The sequence below is a fragment of the Amblyomma mixtum genome, chromosome 7, assembly GCF_055824585.1.
Source record: "Amblyomma mixtum isolate Tamu chromosome 7, ASM5582458v1, whole genome shotgun sequence".
NCBI lineage: Eukaryota > Metazoa > Arthropoda > Arachnida > Ixodida > Ixodidae > Amblyomma > Amblyomma mixtum.
Window position 1 is genome coordinate 50,307,043 of NC_143018.1, and position 22,197 is coordinate 50,329,239.

The following is a 22,197-nucleotide window of genomic DNA, read 5'->3' on the forward strand; positions in this document are numbered from 1 at the left end:
TCCACCAGCGCTCACCGACACGGCGTGGGCGGACGGAATGAGTCATCCATGCCGATTTCTCTCGAACGTCCGAGTTGCTTCTACTGCTAACCGGGGGAAAAGGGCGTAGCCTTGCGGGCACTAACACATGTCCCCCTCCTCTACAGTCGGACGTCGGCGCCACGCCAGAACTAGCCCGAACCTTCGAGAGCGTCTCCCGGCTTTTGACCAAGGACGCGCCGCCGACGAGAGAAAGGAAGGGATTCTGCACAGCCGACACTACATGTATGAGCGCGCCTACTTTGGCGCGCAGAACAAACAGACGTGAGAGCGAACCTATGAAAGAAGGACGTTGACCGCTATCGGATCAGTCCGGACCGCCGTTTAAGCTTCGGAGAAGCGCGCCCGTTCGACTCCCGGGGAAAACACCACTCGGCCAGCCACGGACCAACGAGGCAACGTGCGCTAGTCTGCGGGACGGCATCGTCGCGGACCTCTGGTGGTCGGACTGCCGCAGTGCGCGGTGAAAAAATTGTGTTTGCCTCTCTCTCGTGTTAGTGCTCTTTAGGTGCAATATTGCCTTTGTATTGTATTCTCTCTCGAGTTTAACTTTGTACGAGTTGCATTGTTTTATTAATCACTTTGTATGTGTTTGTACTAGTGATTGTGAAATCCTCTGTATCTCATTGCTGTATAAACTTTGTTCTCTTTGTGCACCTTTGGCTTCGACCCATTCTCTGGCTTGCGACCGGCGAAAGCTGGGCACCAAACGACCAAAAACCTCTTGTCACTTGTTAGCTGATCTCCGCTGAGCTTGCCACGCTGAGTCGAGGGAATCTCCTTTGAGTCCGAAACCGCTGCACCCACACGCTCTAAGGGTGTCTGGGAACTTCACGCTTAAAAGTGCACGAAGTGTGGGTGACAAACAGTGAGCATTAATTTTTGACCTCGATAAGTAGAATGTGGGAGCTGTCGAACGGCCGAACGTAGTGCTTTCGATAAGGACATTGTGAATGGTTCTTATCGCTTGCGAAAGATTTCCCGGTATTTATTTCAGCTCTCCTGAATTCGTGAGAGTGGAGCTCAGCTTGCTCGGGGGCGGAGATGTACTGAGGCATTGTCGCCTCACACGTTTGGCTTTGAGCGAACAGCATGGGTCTCGTCTGTCGAAAAGCGTTCCTTTTCTACTGCGTCCTGCTTTTATTGCTCGCATGGCTCGCTTCAGACGCTCAAGTAACAAGCGCCACCAGCCAAGCTAATATTATCAGAACGCCAGGTAAAGTTCCACCATTCCGCATTTCCATTTCATTTTCGTTTTGTTGCCTTAACGACCAGTGTGTGGGTATTTCATAGAGGGAAGGATAACACAAAGTGAAGAACAAGGTCTTCATATGAGATCAGCGGCGACACTTTCAAGGAATGCAGATGTACAGGAGACTGATGCGATTTGGTGCATGGCCGTTCCAGTCAGGTGCTGCTCTGGGAAATTATGACGCTCAGAAGGGGATGGTTTGGCACGTACGCGTGAGGCCCGAATCTTGAAGAGAGTGTCGGGTCCTGTTTGATGGGTATCTCTTAATTCACCTATTTGTTAGAGAAAAAAGGTGTATCAGACCTTTGCCGGTTTATAATCTCAGTACTCTTGCTGGACGTTGAGAGTGTGCAACTATTTCAGGTTTGTTACATATGTGGTGCCGCAAACCAAGTTGATGGACCTCCCTCTGCCAACTCTAGCTGGACTCCAAGAGGCGGCAAGCGCGGTAGGGGGTAGAAGAAAGATAGGTGGGCGGATGAGATTAAGAAGCTTGCGGGGATACTATGGCCGCAGCTGGCAAATGACATGGGTTAATTGGAGAGACATGAGAGAGGCTTTTACCCTGTAATGGGTGTAGCCAGCTGATGGCGATGATGTCACCGAAGCAGCAGGTCATTCTTGGTGACCAAATATTAGACATCACTTACCTGGAATCACGTGATCATCACCTGACGAATGAGAAGCGTCAACGCTCTTGCTGGCCGTTGAGAAGGCGCAACTATACCAGGTTTGTTACGCATGCGATCCTGTAATCCAAGCTGATAGACCTTCTCTGACAACTCTCGTTGCCCACGCTTCGCGCCGAGAGATGGAAAAAAGAAATTGCAGTTTTACAGTGATGCAATCAAGGTACTTTCTCCTGTGTTTATTTTCGTCTTTCTTCTATGCCACAGTAGGTGCTATTCGTGGAGGAAGGCAACAATTTTGAAGAGGTCGTTACATCACATTTTTTGAAGCCGTACGAAAGGGTTCCCCCTTTCTAGTTGGTCGCCGTCTCAACACGCTTGCGCATGCGCAACAGGCAATGTTGTCGACGACGCCACTGCGCCAAACATTACTATTGGCTGCACCATCGGTTAAAGACTTCCAGCAGTCTACGCGGAAACACATGACTTCTGTCACACTTATTGTCATGCGGCTGGAATAACGAGGGCCTCTCGTAACCTGCATTCTTGCATGGTTCTAGTCAAGAACTGGGCCGGCATAACGTCACAAGCTTCCCAATACCAAGTCTCTGAAATTGCGTGGATCGAACCGGAAACGAACATACAGAAAGAAACAGAATCGACTTCAGGATGGTTAGAGCATCCCGGTATTGCTGCGTCGTTTTCACATACGGTCTCGTCTACGGCACTACGGGAAGTTTTACTATGAATGTTACTTCAGCCGCATAGTTGTACACGGAATTTTTATCAGCAAGGAAGGTAACGTTGGCATCAGCGTAGTAACCGAGAATTCTCCCGTTTGTCCACTGCTAAAAAAAAAAAAAAGACGTTATCTGTAATTGCGCTAGGGAGTGATCGCTTTCGATGTTCCACGTCCCTGGTCATATCATTCAGAGGGCCTAGAGGAAGGCTTCTATCAAAGGGGGGTGGGGGGGGGGGGGGTGCAATTGGGGAGGGGGGAGTTGCCGCGCACCTTTTTCCACACTGGTGGAGAACTTTCGCTGTGCAGTTAGAAAAGTGGAGACTATGAGGGCACGCCTAACGCAGCATACGCCCCGCTAGCGGAGCAGTGTACGATGATGATGTCCTCAGGCTTAGACCGATTACGTCATTTCAGTTCTCCTCCTCTTCCCCTGCAATTATCCTCTTGTCTAAAAGTGCGGTTCAGCGGGACCCGTGACTCATGCCGCTACCATGCCTTTCGTCTTCTGCGCCATTTGCTTTCCTCAAAAAAATAAATACTGCGCCTTTTCTTTCCCTACGACCTTGACATTCATACTTCAGTGACCATAAAACACTGCCCTTGGTTTTGCACTATTAACTCCTACTACCAGTTGCGATCTGTTGTCGCAATATTATCTGAGCAATGGAAACCCGGAACAAAGGTTGATATTCAAAAGACATGTCATCACATTCGCTGCACATATGCTTATTTCTCGCTATTGTTCTGGTGAAAGAAAGGAAATGCTACTTTTTGCATCCGTCGTTCCTTATCTCTATCGAATGAGCCCACACCTGATAGCTGTCGCTGGCCTACAATCCCATGTTATAGGTACACAGCGGATAATACCTATTTCTGCCATATCTGTGACATAATTAACGGACACGCAGACTACTGGCATGAAAAGGAATGCAGAGGGTTTGAATGAATGATTTCAAGAGGCACTGAAGGCAACCTAAGTTAGCCTACGAGGATTTATTGCCGCGGTGTGCAAACAAAACTAACTCGAACGAAAGTCGAGACATCAAATACTGGCGTTGCCGCTACCGGTCGTTTTCCCAAATGAACTACGATCACGTTCATATTTTGTTTAATTTAGCTAACTCAAGCTAGACCACACCGTTTTAGGCTTTGAAACCGTCAAGACGTCTTCGTCAAAGTCACGGGTTTGAAACAAGTGGCAGGAAAAGAATATTTCTTTTTCAACTCAAAGTTTCTCGGCAGCTAAAACCTCTTTTGCTGTAGCGTGAACGTCAAAAGCCATAAACTACCGAACTGAATTTTACTAAGAACAATAAGTGGACAGCGTTCCATTCAGCGTTGTCTAGACCTCACAGTGGTGGGCCAGGGCTTTTCAAGAGCGAGGATTTTTTGAAGACAGCGAGGAACGCCGCATTCTTTCACTTTAATGATCCTCCTTCCACGAGCGTCCAGCACACGTGCTGAATCCGCCCCGCATACGGGTCTCAAGCCCAAGCGAGCTTCTCACGCGTCTCAGGTTATACGAACGTGCCGCAACTTCCACCCTAATTTCTCGTACATTCGGTTGGCGTCTGTGGACATCAGCAAATATTCCTAGTATCTTTTTTTCTCTTCCAGCCAATCTTTCAGCAATTGATACAGCAATTGTTCGTGTTTGAGCACCAGGCACAATAAGAGTTCCTTGTGGTTGTATGCATGGGATTCATTCAGCGCGTCAGGGTCCCTAACAGAGCAGCCACTGTAGTTATATTCACGGCTGGCGTGTCAGTCCACTTTTTGTTCTTTGAAGGTCACGACTGGTGCTTTTCGAGGACTGCGAACAACGCCGTTAACCAACTTAACGCGTGGTACAAAGCTTGCAAAGTTGATAAACTCTTTCCGTTATAAACACAAACACAGTGGGGGTGTGTCCAGAGGCGAGCGAAGCTGACAGCAGGGGGAGGATTTCGGTCGGGTCCTGTCAGCTTTGTCCTTCTGACGTCCTCCAGATATCCGCTTGTCATAAATTCCTTGCAGCTATCGCGGTAAATGCCCTTCCCGGAACCGTTATCGGAAGCCTAATATCGGTTGCAGGCGTAGTATCGCGATAAACCCGAGCGTGTCAATAGCCACGAGCAACAGAACGCGGCCCAGTAGTCTAATCTCTCGCACCACTTGGTTATCCGGCCATATGACGCAAGACGTCGTCAGTGAGCAAGATAATGGGACATATAATCGGACATAGAGCAGCAAGACAGGAAAGATAATGGGACATAGTGCAGAATGCATGACGAGCCCGCAACCACCGGTCTGTCAGTTAGACTGGGGCGCACAAATTATCGGGCATACATACATAAGCTGTAGAACATGTAGACCACCGACCGCTAACAGGCTAGAGTAGACACTGTCGTCGTCCTACCAAATAGCGGATTCAGACCACCAAGTGGGCGTTTTGCACATTCGTCTAAGATGCAGTGGCAACTCCTGTCGGAACACCAACACGCCGCCTCGCTAGAGCTCAACAGAATGCCTCGAGTCACGCGGCCGCTCATCTGGTTGTATAATTATCGTTTACTGGATACGCTATACCGGAAAGCTTGCTGCCAGCGCTTGAGATAATGCACCTTCCGGGAGTTGTCACTTTGCATCGGACTCTAGAAGTATGCCACAAGAGTGTTGCCGATCGCGGTACTCCGGCAAAACAGCATCTGATGCGATTCGTGCCGCACCGCGGTCGATCGCCGGATTTGGAAGATTCGACATGGATGATTTTGGTTCTGTTTTTATGGGGCTGATCGTCCCGAAGCGACTCAGACTATAAGGGACGCCGTAGTTGGAGGCTCCGAGTAAATTTCAGCCACCTGCGGTTCTTTAGCGTGCACTGACGTTGCACAGCACACGGGACTCTACCATTTCGCCTGTATGTAAATGCTACCGCCGCAGCCAGGATCGAACCCACGTCTTTGCTGTCAGCAGCCGAGCACCATATCCACTGAGCCACCGCGGCGGCCGACGTGGGTGCCTCACCGCCGGACGTCACCGAGTTTCCTTGTGAAATCCGACTTCTCCTGTCTGCCTTTATTTCATTAATCTACAGCGAAAGGAACACTGGCGGAACAAAAAAATAAATCAAATGACGGGAGATGATGCAGCGTGATCGACAAATTTGTGACACCGGGGGGTCAACTGTTTTGCTTCCGCTTGCACTTCGCATTTTCTACGCATTCCTTCTAATTCGGCTTAGAGCACCGCTAGATCATGGAGATTTTTCGCTTCGACCGCTTGCACTCCCCTCAACACCACCTATTCTCGAATACGATTCAAGACAAAAGCGACTCTTCCCCGTCAAACTACGCCTTTCCAGCAAATGGCTTCGGCCGATGCTCATGAATGTGCTGCCGGCACTACGCAGGGAACTGCAAGGGACTGCAGGGAGGGCTGGTCTGCGCTTGTTGTGTTACGCAGTACCCCCTTCTATTTACGACTATCCCCGACCATGGAAGCAGGGGACTATCCCCTTTCATCTGCCCCTCCCTAAATTGTGGCGCTAGCAGGCTCATGGAAATCGGCCGACGCCATTGGCTGGAAGGAAGTCCTTTGACAGGAAAAGCCCTTTTTTTTCTTGACTTGTATCCGACTGTAGCAGCTGAAGGCTTCACACAGACGCCGATACAACCGGACGGTTTTCGCCTCGATCCCACTCCTAATGCTGCCGCATTGAAAGGGAGCGCTCTGAGGCGGCCGATGGTCGGAACAGCACCCTAGCTAATGATGATAATAAGTTGTTACGTATTCAGGAAGAGAGCACTCACTGTCTCGCTCTATGGGTGCTTCTGTTAGGAAATTAATATTATTGGGATGGAGCGTGCAAGGGATCGGGTGGTTGTTGAAAAAATTGGCAGTGGCTTAGCTATGCCAGGATATACGTGGCGAGAGTGCCAGGCGACTACTTCTGGGCCCGAAGAATTGATCTTCTGCTGACGTTAACGCCGCACAGCGGCGGCTGGAGTCTCCTTTTTGTCATCCATACGAAGCGATTGTGATACACCGAGTATTATCACCTCAGCTTTAATCACACAGCCGCACATGTATACGCACTTTATCCGCACGACCCCACAGGCGGCAGTGGCCGAGCTCTGACGTCATGCGCCGCGCACCTGCTGCCCTTCTCCGGTTTCCGCGCATGCGCATTCACGCGCGGCGCCGGCGGCGCGTAGTCGGGCCGACGCGGATCCTCACCCGGCGGCGGCGGCGAACTCTGACGACATGCGGCGCGCGCCTGCTCCTCCTCTCTCTGGTTTCGCGCATGCGCACTATCGGCCTCCCAGGCTCACGGCGAAATGCTCGACTGGGTAGCGCAGCTGTCGCTACAAAATTATGGGGGCACCTAAGCAATTCTTATGGCGTTCCTTACTTCACACAGTTCCCGCTGCTGTTGTCGCCGCTGCCGACTCTCCACTGCTTTTCGCTCTCTTGCTCCTGGTTGCCCTGCCGCCTTCCTGGCTGCGCCGCTGTCTTCGCCGTTTGTCTGCTCGTCGGGGGACTTGGGGACTGCATATTGCCTCTCTGCAACTCGCTCTGCTTTTCGTGTTTTCGGGGAGTTGAAAGGTGAACGCTATTTCGCTGCAGCAGCTCGCTTTGCACGTTTCGCTGCGTTGCGATGGTCTCGTACTTCGTTGCGAGTGGACTGCCGCTGCGGCCACGCTTTGCTGTCTCGACTAATGACGTAGAAGCGAGCGATTCAACTTGGACGATGAAGGCTCCATAAGCCGCGTTTACATCAATGCGATAGTGGGGCATAGTATTTGCTAGCGTATGTCTCGGAGCCGACACGCCATTGCTAACATGTGCCGCATCAAGTCCTTTGGGACAGTGCCCGCTTGCCCAGTGCACTCGATGGAGGGGTCCAGCTGCCCTCATCTTGGGAGCAGTCTTCTTTGTTATCCAGGTAAGGGGATATTGTATAGCCACAGCAGGAAGGAAGTGGTGCGCCTCCAAACCTATTTCCATTTACCCCGAAAGTCGACTTGCCTTTACCGATCTATTCCTGACTTAATGGCTTATTACTCCTGTAATTGTGATGACATCATTCGCGGGTCATTATTTCTCCAAACCCTATCTTGAGTGCAGTCTGCTTTATTGTCCAGCTGAGGGGTTATTGTATAGCCACTGTAGAGAGGATGATGGGCGCCTCCAAACCTGTTTCCATTCACTACGGAAGTCACTCCAAGAGTGGTGACGACGTCATTCGCGTGCCGCGTTTCTGCCACGGCTTTCTGATGACGGCGAAGTTTTCGCACAACGAGCCAAGTATGCCCTCGCATTAATAAAGAGACCGAGCAGCCCTACAACTGTCCCTTCTAAAGGGGTCACCGCATCACGGCTGCACAAGGGAAAGAGATTGGAAAGGGTAAAGAGCATAACGGGTCGGGCTGAGAATTGTCAAGGAGATGGGAAAGGAAAATCCGGCTGCATCCGACGAGGGCATCGCACGCTAGCGCTAGCGTTGACTAACCCCTTCAGCTCACTGCAGGCGTACAGTTGCCGAAGCCATCACAACTGCAGCGGCCCCGCATGGTCGAAGAACAAGCTAGTGGCTGTCGTAAGCAGAGTGGTTGGAAGGGTTGTTTCCTGTTTCCACCTGTTTCCATTCACTGCGGAAGTCACTGCAAGAGTGGTGACGACGTCATTCGCGTGCCGCGTTTCTGACACGGCTTTCTGATGACAGCGGAGTTTTCGCACAACAAACCAAGTAATGCCCTCGCATTAATAAAGAGACCGAGCAGCCCTACAACTGTCTCTTATAAAGGGGTTACCGCAACATGGCTCCACAAGGGAAAGGGATTGGAAAGGATAATGAGCATAACGGGTCGGGGTCAGAATTGGCAAGGAGATTGGAAAGGTGAGAAGTCCGGCTACATCCGACGAGGGCACCGCACGCTAGCGCTAGCATTGACTAGCCCCTTCAGCTCGCTGCAGGAGTACTGTTCCCGGAGCGATCCCAACTGCAGCCGCACCGCATGGTCGAAGAAGTGGCCGTCGAGAGTAGAGCGGACGGAAGGGTTGCTGTCGAGCTGGTCTGTGCTAATAACCGCGCATGAAGGAAAGCATGAAGGAGAGGTTAAAGACGAAGATAAAGTCGCGCTTGTAGAAGGCTCTGGATTAATACTGGAGAAGTTTACGGCCGGTTGGTGCGTGTTCACCAAAAAATCAGCAAGAAAGAACGCGTTCACAAGATGGTGTAGACAGGACGACACGGGTGGTTAACCGTCGACTTGAGAATTTTTGACAGGCTTTGATATCACGCAACACACGGAGTCTTTTTCGTTCTGTCTCCACCAAAATATCACCGACAAGGTCGGAATTGAATCTCAGGAGCTCGTGCTTAGCAGTCGAACACTGTGACCACTGAGACACCGCGGCGAGCGCAGGCTTATACGCAAAGATGGTCGCATGACTCCGTCTAATCATTTCTCATCGGGTTTTCAACCCCTGCTTCAGGAGGAGCAACATCAAATTCCGCTACTGTAACAGCAGTGGCATCCACGCCCGGAAGCACTACTGCTACCCTTTAGATAACAACCGCATTGGCCACAACCGGAAACCCACAAACGACGGCCGGTAATGTTTAAGATTACAACCGTCCCTGCGTTCCAAGGAGGAAAGAAAAAAGAAAAAATCTCAGGAGGGAGCGTGACGTCACGTGGACAGCCTTCGTAAGCCAAGTGCTCAGGAAGCCGCTCGCTCCCTCGTTTTTCGCCTTCCGAGTCAGTCCCTGATGTTTGATGCTGGTATGTTGTAGCATGTCTGCGCGGTACATGGCGCGGGCGTCTCCACAGCAAGATTTATTTAAATAAATAAATAAATAAATAAATAAATAAATAAATAAATTGATCTACAATCAGATTGCCGCGCTTGTCCGCGCGTGCGCAGCAATAATAGATCACGAGACTTGATCAAGGGGGGTACCGACTCTCTCCTTTTTAATTTTTATATCTAGGCTTCAAGGTTATCACCGGACGATTCCTCCCAAGTTTTTTTCCCTCCATATTACGTTCAGAGCTCGTGTAAGAAAGCGAATTATGTTTCTAGCGCAGAAATGTAAAACTCTTGCTGCAATACTTACATCACATACATTGTGGAAAAAAAAGAAAGAAACAAATTTTTGGGCTTACCCTGGTCCGCAGCTCCGCGGCCCATATGTACAACCGGAGCCTAAAGCCTTCAGGCCTCATGATTTGGTTGTGACGCTCCACAGGCTCTGAATCTCTGCCATAGGAACAAAGTTGCCCGCCTATCATGGCACTTCTAGGTGCTCTGACCTGCTTTCTTGGCCTGTTATTTTCATTTCGCTTTCTGGCCCTAGTAACGGATGTCTTTATTGGTTTTGTACACTCAGTCTGTCAGTCCTATCATTCTGCGACTTCTTCACCGCTGTGGAGCTGGAAAACTTCAAGCATGTGTGACCATTTGGTGCTGCACCGCGCATTAGACGCACCACAGTAAATGGGCACTGTCACGACCCAACTTGAGACCCGCGATGATAACGGTGCCGGATTAAACAGCGGAAATTTCGAAAGGCCGTTTGACCCCCAAGATGACCCCTCCAAAAAGAATGACTAGCTGGGAAATGGTCGATGGAGCTCTTCCCACGCTCGGCTCGGTGCCAACGACCTTCCCTTCTAGAAGCGACCGACGATACGACAAGGGAAGGTAGGAATTCACCTCGTCTGAGAAAACCCGGAACGAATCAGAGGAAGCCAGCGCAGCTGCGGCCGCGGCGCCATCATGCCCCACCTATGTTCGGTGAACACGAGCTGCTAACAGTGTGGTTGCATCGCAGTGCGAAAGAACTGCAGACTTACGTTTCCTCCTCGCCAGTTCCCACGGGTGGACTCTAGAACAGGTGTCTTCTTTTTCTGTGTTGTGTAGTGCCGATCTTTGTGTCGCGAAGAATTGCCGCCTGGTGAAAGGGCGGAGCCTTGGGCTATTTAACCTGCGCCCAAAGTGAGCACGAAGGCTCTGAACCTTGGGTAATAGGTTCATCCAGTGGCTCTGAACCTTGGGTAATAGGTACATCCAGTGGCTCTGGGCCTTGGGTAATAAGCTCATCCAGACGCTCGACGTCATGAACTCTTAACTTTTGATTCCTTGGTCTTCTTTTGTAATTTAGGTAAATAAGTGTCTTAAAAAAGTGCCATTAAACCTGCTTGTTTTCGTATCCCCAACCTTCGAAGCTTCAGACTGTTCCTCATCCCGGACGAGCCGCCCCCTTGGTGTTGCAACAACTGGCCACGCTACCCGACTTATAACAGCTCACTGATTATGCGTGTTGGTGGAAGTGAAAAATGGCAGTGGTTTAGCTCTGGTTAAACCTGGTTGTGTTGCGAAAGCAACGGCTACCTGGCTACGCTTAGGATTCGCCTGTGATTAGGCGTTGTGGCTAAGCTGTGTTGTTTATACACGAAGAAGACAGGTAGTTAAGCATTGGCTACAACTTTATTTACACCAATGAATACGCTTCGATGGTCAGTAAAGTAGTGTGTCTTGGTTTCTACTGCATTGATGGTGCAGTTTGTTTCTGCAAATGCTCTCGGCATCACCAAGTCAAAACTGCTTCCCCAATGTGTGGTGTTGGTTGGTTGTAGCTTTAGCTCTAGTTGAAACCGGTCTTCGACAGCTTGGATGAAGGCAGAGTCTCTCTTTGGATCCTTGTTTCACCAGTCATGACTACCAATTCTCGTTCAGTACGGCGCCATCTGGCGAAGCGCGGCGGCGGCAGCTGCTGCGGTTGCTAGGCGACGGTTCAAGGTCATTCGTGGAGTCGCCGCCACGGTGAAAGTGCGGCCACGCTGAAGAGGCGAAACGGTGGGCGTAGTATTGCTTTCGCAACAAAGCGCTAGAATACCCAGGAAGAGGTCGCCGCGTGCACACACTCACAACTAAGGCTTTATCCGCACAGGCAGAGGCAGAATGAACGGGAACACATCATGAGCATTCAACCAAGCATTCGTATCTAAGTAAAACAGCGCTAAACACGGGACAAAGGAAGAACAACACAGCACAAGGCGCTACGAGAACAGCCTGGCTTGGAATGAGGTTCGCACCAAAAGAGTTGTACACGAAGACGGGTTTTGTAGAACGGAATGAAGAATAGGGCCCAAAGAACTAGAAATTAACTGTGTTAAAGCGGAGGCTTGGGCACTGTTTTAGCGCTGTTTTGCTTACATATGATGTACCAACTTGCCCAAGCCTCCGCCTTAACAAGCATTCGTGATAAACACACCATTTTCTTTTCTCTCAATACTTTCCTTCAATAGTTTCAATAGTTTCCCGAGCCTCAGCAGTCACCACCTCAGCCAAAAGTAACCAGTCAACTGGGTTTGACTCTTAGCCGCACAGTGGAGCACTCAATGCGCAGCAATGGCGTAGAGGTAGAGGATCCGCCTCGCATGTAAGAGGATCGGGGTTCGAATCCCGATGCCATGCAATGCTCCACCGGATTAAAAAAAAAGAACTCCGCGTGTCGATGGAATTGCATAACCAGGCCTGGAGTGCGGCCTGATCTCGGTGACCAGAGCCGACAACGCACTTCCTCATCAGAACAGGATTTGGCCACCCTGGTGTAGTACTTGGCTGCAACCTTCTACGAACAAACCAATTAACCCTCGGCCTTCGTCCCCAGCGGCTGCGGAGCAACTGACCAAGGCGCCGGTCACACCTGTGACGCAGCGGAGGGTGCTAAGAATCTCTGGCTCCGGACAGGCCGCCATTGGAAAATGAACCTAGCAACGTTTAACGCAAGAACCTTACCAAGTGATGCTAGCTTAGCAGTGCTGTTGGAGGAATTAGCCGGCATTAAATGGGATATCATAGGGCTTAGTGAGGTTAGGACAACAGATGAGGCGTATACAGTACTAAAGGGCGGGCACGTACTGTGCTATCGTGGACTAGCAGATAGGCGAGAACTAGGCGTGGGATTCCTTATACATCAGGATATAGCTGGCAACATCGCGGAGTTTTATAGCATTAACGAGAGAGTGGCAGCTATCGTAATGAGGTTTAATAAGAGATACAAGCTGAAGGTGGTGCAGGCCTACGCGCCTACATCAAGCCATGTTGACCAGATAGTTGAAAGCTTCTGTGAGGATGTGGAATCGGCAATGACCGAAGTAAAATCACAGTACACTGTACTGATGGGCGACTTTAATGCAAAGGTAGGTAAAAAGCAGGCTGGAGACCAGGCGGCAGGTGACTATGGCATAGGTTCTAGGAATAGTAGGGGAGATTTATTAGTAGAGTTCGCGGATAGAAATAATTTACGGATCATGAATACCTTCTTCCGCAAACGAGCAAACAGAAAGTGGACGTCGAAGAGCCCCAATGGTGAGACTAAAAATGAAATAGACTTCATACTGTGCGCTCACCCTGGCATCGTAGAGGATGTGGAGGTCCTCGGTAAGGTCCGTTGTAGCGACCACAGAATGGTAAGGTCTCGTATTACCTTAGATTTGAAGAGGGAACGGAAGAAACTAGTGAAGCGGAAGGCTATTAACGAGTTAGCATTAAGAGGGAAGGTAGAGGACTTCAGAATATCGCTGCAGAACAGATTTTCCGCGTTAACTGAAGAAGACGACCGTAGTGTTGAAACAATGAATGATAATCTCACATCTATCGTTACAGAGTAGGTGGTAGGATGGTTCGACAGGATACCAGCAAACTATGTCAGGAGGCTAAAGATGTGATTAAGAAACGCCAAAGCATGATGACGTCTAACTCCATAGAAAGGATAGAACTAGCAGAGCTATCGAAGTTTATAAATAAGCGCAAGGTAGCCGACATAAGAAAGTTTAACATGGAGAAAATCGAGCATGCTCTAAGGAACAGAGGCAGCCTAAAATCAGTGAAGAGAAAACTGGGCATAGGTAAAAACCAGATGTATGCGCTAAAAGGCAAAGAGGGCAATGTCATTAGCAATATGGATAAAATAGTTAATGAAGCCGAAGAGTTCTACACAAATCTATACAGTAGCGAATGTAATCAAGTTACTGAGAGATGCAGTCGAGCACAGAAATGGGACATCCCTCCAGTAACGAAGGAAGAAGTAAAGAAAGCCTTAGGAACAATACAAAGGGAGAAAGCAGCTGGTGAGGATCAGGTAACAGCAGATTTGTTGAAGGATGGTGGAGACATTGTGCTCGAAAAACTAGCCACGCTGTATATGCAATGCCTTGTGACCTCAAGCGTACCAGGAGCTTGGGAGAACGCCAAAATTATCTTAATTCATAAGAAAGGAGACGTCAAGGACTTGAAGAATTACAGACCGATAGGCTTATTGTCTGTTACCTACAAGGTATTCACTAAGGTAATCGCTAATAGTGTCAGGACAACCTTAGACTTCAATCAACCAAATGATCAGGCAGGCTTTCGTAAAAGATACTCGACAATAGACCATATTCACGCTATCAATCAGGTGATAGAGAAATGCGCAGAATATAACCAGTCCCTATATATAGCGTTCATTGATTACGAGAAAGCATTCGACTCAGTAGAAACCTCAGCAGTCATGCAGGCATTGCGGAATCAGGGTGCGGAAGAGTGTTATGTGAAAATATTGGACGATATTCATAATGATTGCACAGCTACTACAGTTCTCCATAAAGTCAGAAATAAAATTCCCATACGGAAAGGTGTCAGGCAGGGAGACACGATCTCGCCAGTGCTATTCACCGCCTGCTTACAGGAGGTATTCCGGGGCCTGAAATGGGAAGAGTTGGGATAAGATTTTATGGAGAATACTTGAGTAATTTGCAATTCGCTCATGACATTGCCTTGCTAAGCCTCTCAGGACATGAACTGCAAAGCATGATCAATGAGTTAGACAGGCAGAGCAGAACGGTGGGGCTAAAATTTAACATACAGAAAACCAAAGTAATGTTCAATAGCCTAGCAAAGCAACAGCAGTTCGGAATTGGTAGCGAGGTGCTGGACGTATTAAGAGAATATGTCTACTTAGGGCAGGTAGTGACCGCTGAGCCGGATCATGAGAGGGAAATAAATAGAAGAATAAGAATGGGGTGGAGCGCATATGACAGGTTCTCTCAGATCATGAATGGCGGTTTACCAATATCAGTCAAGAGAAAAGTATACAACAGCTGTATCTTACCGGTACTTACCGGTGGAGCAGAAACGTGGAGGTTAACAAAGAGGGTTCAGCTTAAGTTGACAACGCAGCGACGTATGGAAAGAAAAATGATAGGTGTAACGTTAAGAGATCTGAAGATGGCGGAGTGGGTGAGAGAGCAAACGCGGGTTAATGACATCCCAGTTGAAATCAAGAGGAAGAAGTGGGCTTGGGAAAGGCACACAATGCGAAGCCAAGATAACCGCTGGTCTTTAAGGGTAACGGAGTGGATTCCAAGAGAAGGAAATGTAGCAGGGGACGGCAGAAAGTTAGGTGGGCGGGTGAGATTAAGAAGTTGGCGGGGATACAGTGGCCGCAACTCGCAAAGGACAGGATTAATTGGAGAGACATGGGAGAGGCCTTTGCCCTGCAGTGGGTGTAGTCAGGGTGATGATGATTATGTTTACTTCTTAGAGCACAATTTGAAAATGTCTCTACCCAAACTTCTTCTTACGTGCAAGTTCACTGTTTCCGCGTATATCCCTCCCCCCCCCCCCCCCCATCCCCTAATCACGCTATTCCATACGCCGTTCAGCTTCAGCAATCGCACTAGCAGACAATTATAAAATGTCTTTAATGTAGACACAATATCTTGCTTATGACTTACGATGGCACGCTTGTCATATGTCTTCGGGCTTGAATTCCCTGCAGTGTTTTTCACAAGTACGTCATACCAAGCATAGAACCACAGTTGTAATTGAACAAGATTAGCAGGACCTTCCCAGGAATTGTGAAAGAGGGACGCCGTAGTGTAGAGCACCGGATTAACTTAGACCATCGTGGATTCTTAAACGTGCGCTGCCATCGCATAGCACATGGGTGCTTCTTGCGTCTCACCTCCATCGAAATACACCCGCCACATCTGGGGATCGAAGCGACCACCTCGGGTTCAGGAGCCGAACGCCGAAGCTACACATAGGCGATGGGCTAAGAAGCGGCGTCTTGCACAGTGCCACTGTGAAAGAAGCCGACTTGCACAGTGCCACTGTGCACATTGCCACGGTACGAGTCCACATATTTCTTCCGCATGCTCTGCCTTGCAGCTCTGGACTTGGACGCCGGCTGCGACGACACCGTGTGCATTCGTCCCTTCTGTGCATGCGCGACTGACGAGCCGCCGGCTGGCATGAGACCAGACGAAGTGCCTCAGTTCGTCATGCTGACGTTCGACGACGCGGTCAACGTGGTCAACATGAAATTCTACCGGGAGCTGCTTGGTGGTGCCCTCAGGAAGAACAAGGCCGACGGCTGCGGCATCGCGGCCACCTTCTTCGTGTCCCACGAACACCTAGACTACACGGCCGTCAGCGAACTCCACTCTTGGGGCAACGAGATCGCCCTGCACTCGATCAGGTGGGCTGCTTCGAGTGGATCCACACTGAGCAACCCATTGTAGAGGATACTCATGTGACGTCATCTGCATGGTGCGCATAAGCAGTTAACCATTGCTTCGCAACAACATGGCAGTAGAACCTGCAGGTCATGGCGGTCAAGCTCGAAGTCGAGTACGTACTGACTCGCTGCGGCGACATTTTGCTATACCAAGAATGCTTGTACAAAATGGGGCTCAAAATTAACAATTGACTGCTTCACCAAGCCTTGAAATCTTAATGGGAATATTCTACTTCCACACATACAGGTCACGAAAGCGTTGCAGAATTGCTGTCCGCAAGTTGTTTCGTGGTAGCGGCCTGCATAGTATCGATTAAATCGCGTGATCAGAAAGCATCTTTGTTCATTGGTTGTGCGTAGAATATTTCGTCTGCAGAATAACAAAACCAGCGGCTGACTACAAGGAGTCGTTACCTCAAAGTGCAACTATATGGGTTTAGAATTTTGCAAGTTTAAAATAGTCCACTGTGGTTAAGCATACAAAGCCTTTTTGTTTTAGCATCTGAACTGATGAAGTAATAGCCGAATAAAGCGGCCACGGCGCTCAGCCTTCCACGCAGAGCACAGCGCCGGGTACGGGCAGTTGGAGACGAATGATGACGTAATCTACGGTGGCACATTTCAAGCGCAGAAACATATGCTCGAAAGATGAAATCAAATGCCACTGAAGGTAAAGTCCTCGCAACGCATGGTAGGATGTGAGTGCAAGCAGCGGAGTCTGAATTTCAACCAACGATGACATTATCACTGAGATTTTCTGCCCTTCGCCGACGCTGTGACGAGAAGCGTGAACGATTACTGCTTTCACCATTTTAAGTGCTGATGCAAAAAAAAAATACTGCATGCTTTACATTGTTCTTAAAACCGAAGCTCTGGATGCCGCCCAATTCTCCAAATAAGGTTCAGCTTTCATTTAACGACTGCCACCGCGGGTAGGAAAGAAGTGAAGCCATCGTGCACGAGAGTGCGCTCGCCGCTTTCGCTCAATGCTGAGCAATAGACATGTTTAGCATACCCCGTACGTGTTACTGTCACCGTTACCGGAGTACCGGAAACCCGCCCACCACCAGTGTGCATGCGCAGATAGCCTCGAAGGCGCCAGATGGCGCCACGTACCCGGCGGCTGCACTCACGCCTGCCGCATCGGGACCAATCAGCGCGTGCTCACTGACAGTGGGCGGGATTCCGGTACTCTGGTAACGGTAACAGAGGCTAGAAGGTTTACCTAGTGTCGTGACCGAACAGGCGGGGGTGAAATATCTCGCTATGCATCGACAGATGGCGCTGCCGCCCGCTGGTGTGGCGTCGCAGCCTCCAAGCCTCTACTGGTGAATGCTTCTTCTTTTTTTTTTTTCGAGGACTTCTGGTTTAATTGGTTGCTCGCTTAGGGTCTGTTAAAGTGAGAAATCTTCCGCAGGCACCTTAGATGGTCAACATGTCAGCGCGCGCCGCGACATAACTGAAGTGTCGCCGATGAGCGCTACACGTCGCGCCATAAACACTAGCTGCAACGCAACAAGCGCGACTTACTTGCAGACGATGTCGAAGGGGAATAAAAAAAAAATGGAAATAGAACAGCAGGGTGGGAAGTCTTTATTGCAGAGAGTTTCGCGCAAGCATGTGCCGACAAGGCCCTTCCTGAGGGCTCTGCGCGCTCCGCTCGGCTACTGGCACCGCCTCATTTTAAGAAGCTTTTTTTTCTCTCTGCGCACCGCGCTCCTTGTTCACTGCTTTTACGAAGAAATGCAGTCTTGTCAGTGCGTAAAGCTTAATCATTTCTGTCGTAACTTGACGACCATGCACTTCGCAACCAACGTCTTCAAGTTCCCTCCCCTGAAGAAAATGCTGAAAAAAAAAAACGTAAATGCGTTTTCCAACTTTCCTACCAGCTCCTCAATTGGCTTTGCTGGGTACACTAAGCCTCTGTGATCAAAAGTTTGAGTAAGCGAGGCATTTTTGTTGGACATAGCTTGCAGAGGCAAGGTACGTACTGAAACAACTTGCACATTCAGGGCAAGGAAACCTTTTAAACATAACCAGCAACATAAAAAATTAACCGGCTGTCACTTTTTTTGTCCACACAACTGGTATGATCCCCCTCACCACTATGCTTGTCGAGTACCTCTGCAGCAGATGACAGGTCTCCACCATCTTGCAAGCCATCCACAAGTTCAGTAATTCTTGCGTTTTTTTCTTTGGGCACATCTAACGGCTGCAAGAGAGCAGTCACAACTTCTGATGACACATTTGTTCCTTTTGGTGGCTTTGCAAGGCTGTAGAAGGCCAAATTATTAATAATGATCAAAAACTGTCCCACTGAAGGATGATCGTTGCAGCCGAAACACTGACGCACAATTCCAAATACGTTTTCCATTCTGTCTTGACTCAGGTTTGCAGTTAATAAATACTTGTACTGCAGTGATGTTGTCAAGTATTCTAGAAGTGACAGTGTGCTCTGTAATGTCACTCGCAGCCCAAGCGCAGTCCCTGCACTTAAAAAGTCACCACCATGCTGTGCAGCATATTGCTCCCATTCTCTCAGGAAAGCAATGAAATGATTTAAAAACTGCACACTTCCTGATTTAGCTCTAAGGCCTGTTGTTGGGACCCTAGAAGACATGACAAAAATAAGTTTCTCCATGAGCTTTACAAATTGCTCAGTTGGTTCAGTGCGTGAGTTGCAGGTGTTCTCCAAGTGATCTCGATAAAAAAAAATCCCTTTGAGCACCTCCTCACTAAAGAGCTGGAATGCCAGATTTACCCGCATTTTTTCAAATGAATTTGGGCGTAAATGGGCCTTTGTGATATGTGGCATCACTTTAAGCGTGACAGATTTTTTGTCCAGGTTCCAAGCTGGACAAATCAGCGACGGTAACGACAAAAAGTCACGCACGAATCGCGGCCCACGTGCATTTCCCGACGGAGCGAACTGCGCGAGGAGCGGCGCGCCCAGCTCGCCTAAAGGCTACAGCGCCACCTACGCTATGCATCCGAACCGGTTTCACAGCGGCCTATGGATATGGCGGCCGTTCACGACACTAGGTAAACCTTCTAGCCTCTATAGTAACAGGGTATACGGTGTGCGCAAGATGTCTGTTATAACCGTATGTCTGAGGAGGTCGCCTCGCTAGTAAAGCCTCCCTTCGCCCTCTCCTCGCGACTGCAACAAGGAATGCCTTAGTATTCGCATTCGCGGGAACTCGCCCAGTGCCCAGTGGGTGTTGAGGATTTCGCTGATCTGTTCCAGCAGCGCTGATCTGATCTGTTCCGCTGGTGTTCCAGCAGGAATAGAAGCAGGCGTTCGCATGTTACTCGGCTGACGCATGCCACGACTGCGGCGCAGCTGAAAAACTTCGTTGGGAGTTCCGGCAGGCACCTCTAAAAAGGAGGTGCACGGTGTAATAGTGTTCCAGCGTGGCAGTCTCGTGCTGCGCACCGAATGTGAGAGTGAATGATCTTTATGCGGACGAGGCATGCCCGTAGCATGCGGGGCGCCCTTTCGTTCATATCAGAGCGACAGTTTTGTGAGGGACTTCCTTAGAGGGTAGTATGCCCTAAACGAAACCCCCGTCTTCACTTGCTCGACAGTGCGTCTGATATCCAGGGGTACCGGGCCATAAAGGCTGGCGCACAAGCACGACTGGGTCGAAGACTCATCGTATAATTCCGTTCCGTACAAACACGCTGCGGCACCAAGCGATGATTGCTATTTCTTGCCAACTGCAACGTGCCCCAGTCACTGACACCACATTTCCTTTGTCTTCCCTCCGCACAGCCATCGAACCGACCCCCAGTACTGGCAGACCATCAACAGCACCCAGTGGGAACGAGAAGTGGCGGACCAGAAGATCATGCTGGAAACCTTCGCCAACATCCCCCAATCTGACGTCACTGGCGTTCGAGGACCCTTCCTGTACACCGGTGGAGACCAGGGCTTCGAAATGCTGAAAAAGCACTTCCGGTTAGGATGGTTTTTCTTTGTAGTCTTTCACGACGACGCAAAAAAACGTGATATTTGGAATTATGGAGTTTTCTTTTTTTGTTTCGGCTGTCATAGAATAAGGACGAGATGCTTTGGCTTAACTATCGAATTTTTTGAAGTACAGACTTTCTGTAAAGTTCTCAGGTCATGTGGTTCACTTTTGAGGCTTATAGCGAAGCATTTAATGCTCCTCCGAAAACCAAAATCTCTTAAAAGGTGGGCATAAGGGTTCTGCCAAGACACGAAAGATTTAGTTATACAGGAGTGCTACCCATAACCCATTACACGGCAACCTCAAAAGCATTCCATATGCCCTGCATACTTTCGACCAAGCCTATATGGCCATGGTTTAACGACGACTCAAGCAAGCCAGTGCAAAAGGTACGTAGCAGCAAAAGATAGCCAGCGGCAAGCAAGCAATAGTGTTGGTTCCGACCGCGGACAGAGCACCACGTGACATGGCATCACTAGAGAGTAGTGCTCCGGAAAGAGGTCAGGCGGCAGCGTGCAACTCGCGCGTCCGGTTTTGCACGTGGCGGATCTAGTGACGTCGGGTCATGTGGTGCTGTGTCCGCGCCCAGACGAAACCGATTTGGTCCATCGTGTGAGTGGGATTTGCGGTCTCAATAACGCCTTAAAGGGAATTTTGGCCAGCTTTCACAGAATTTTATTGGGAACGAAAATTTTTCACTTGATTATATTTCAAACGGCCTTGATGAATTCCTACGTTCTGGCTTTCGTCGACGCCGAAGAAAAGCAAGGATTAACGCCAAAGCACTATAAAACAGCGCTCGCACCATGGAGGCAGGAAAACTCAGGAGAGGCCCTCGTTTCCGAGCTGCACGCCAAAAAGTGTGCCGGAAGTCACGCGCTTTCGCAAGGACTGCTGGGAGTCCTTGGCCGACGGCGCAGCCAATAGCAACGCTCGGCGCGGCGGCGTCGTCTGCTGCAATGCCTTCTGCGCATGCACAAGCGCGCTGAGACGGCGGCCGGGAGGGGGGGGGGGGAGAGCAGGGGCAGCCGGCTTCAAAAAATGTGACGTAGCCGCCTCTCTTGTGTTCTTTCCTTCCTCCATGGCTCGCACAAATGCAGATTTTGCAGTCTGCCGTAGGGAAAGAGAGACCGAAGAAGGCATTTCTCGGACTTTGTGACGATATTTTAGGTAACGTCATGCAATATCACTGAGCAGCATTCATATCCGGGAACCTTGCTCACTGTGAACAAGGCTCCCGTATGGGAGCCGAAACGTCTTTTGTGTATTCTTTTCTGTGTTGTGGTTGGCGTCTGCAATGTAACGTTTTATTATTCACCCCGACCAGACGAGGTTTCGTCCAACTTTTGATTCCACATCCTGGACAGTGGTTACTCCAAGTGAAGAAAATATTGATGTTCTTCTGTTCCAATATTTCCCGGCAGGTACGACTGCACGTTGGTGCACCAGAGGAGTGGCCACGAGGAGCCAATCTTTCCGTACACCATGGACTTCGGCTTCCAGAGTAGCTGCATCGTCTACCCCTGCCCCCAGAAGACCTACCCGGGACTGTGGGTGGTGCCCCTGAATGTGCTGTACCGGGATCAGCTGCCTTGCGCAAAGGCGGACGCCTGCATGCCGCAGCCCACCACGGCCAACGACACCTTCGAGTTCCTCAAGTAGGTCATGGGGGTGGGAGTTCCACCATAGTGTGTTCCACCATGGGAGTTCCACCTAGCACAATCGTTGCCACGTAGCTATAGCGCTAACCACATTCTCTCTATTTTTGTTTTTATTTACAAATACTTGTATCCCATCTCATTGCGACACTGCATTAGTGTGAGCAGATCTTGCCTGCCGTAAGACAAAACATTAAGAAAAGACTTGGCTGGGTGGCGCCTTCAATAACTAATAATCAAAAGACACTCTCCAAACTACTCCACAAATCTTGCGGGAAATAAGAAAAAAAAGAAATCGTAAAAAGTAACCAAAGGTTTACCCCTGTGGTAATGCGAGTCTCAGGGAGC

General features: G+C 49.6%; 1 protein-coding gene across 1 annotated transcript in view; it reads left to right on the top strand.

Moving 5' to 3' along the window:
* The first annotated feature begins 1,131 nt into the window (after positions 1-1,131).
* The window catches only part of LOC149336066 (chitin deacetylase 7-like), a 32,010-nt gene continuing 10,944 nt past the window's right edge, over positions 1,132-22,197 (top strand). Inside the window, exons 1-4 of the mRNA XM_089552564.1 lie at positions 1,132-1,255; positions 15,869-16,178; positions 19,993-20,178; positions 21,616-21,849. Of these exons, the coding sequence (XP_089408690.1) occupies positions 1,132-1,255; positions 15,869-16,178; positions 19,993-20,178; positions 21,616-21,849 (854 nt within the window). The remainder of the gene's footprint in view (positions 1,256-15,868; positions 16,179-19,992; positions 20,179-21,615; positions 21,850-22,197) is intronic.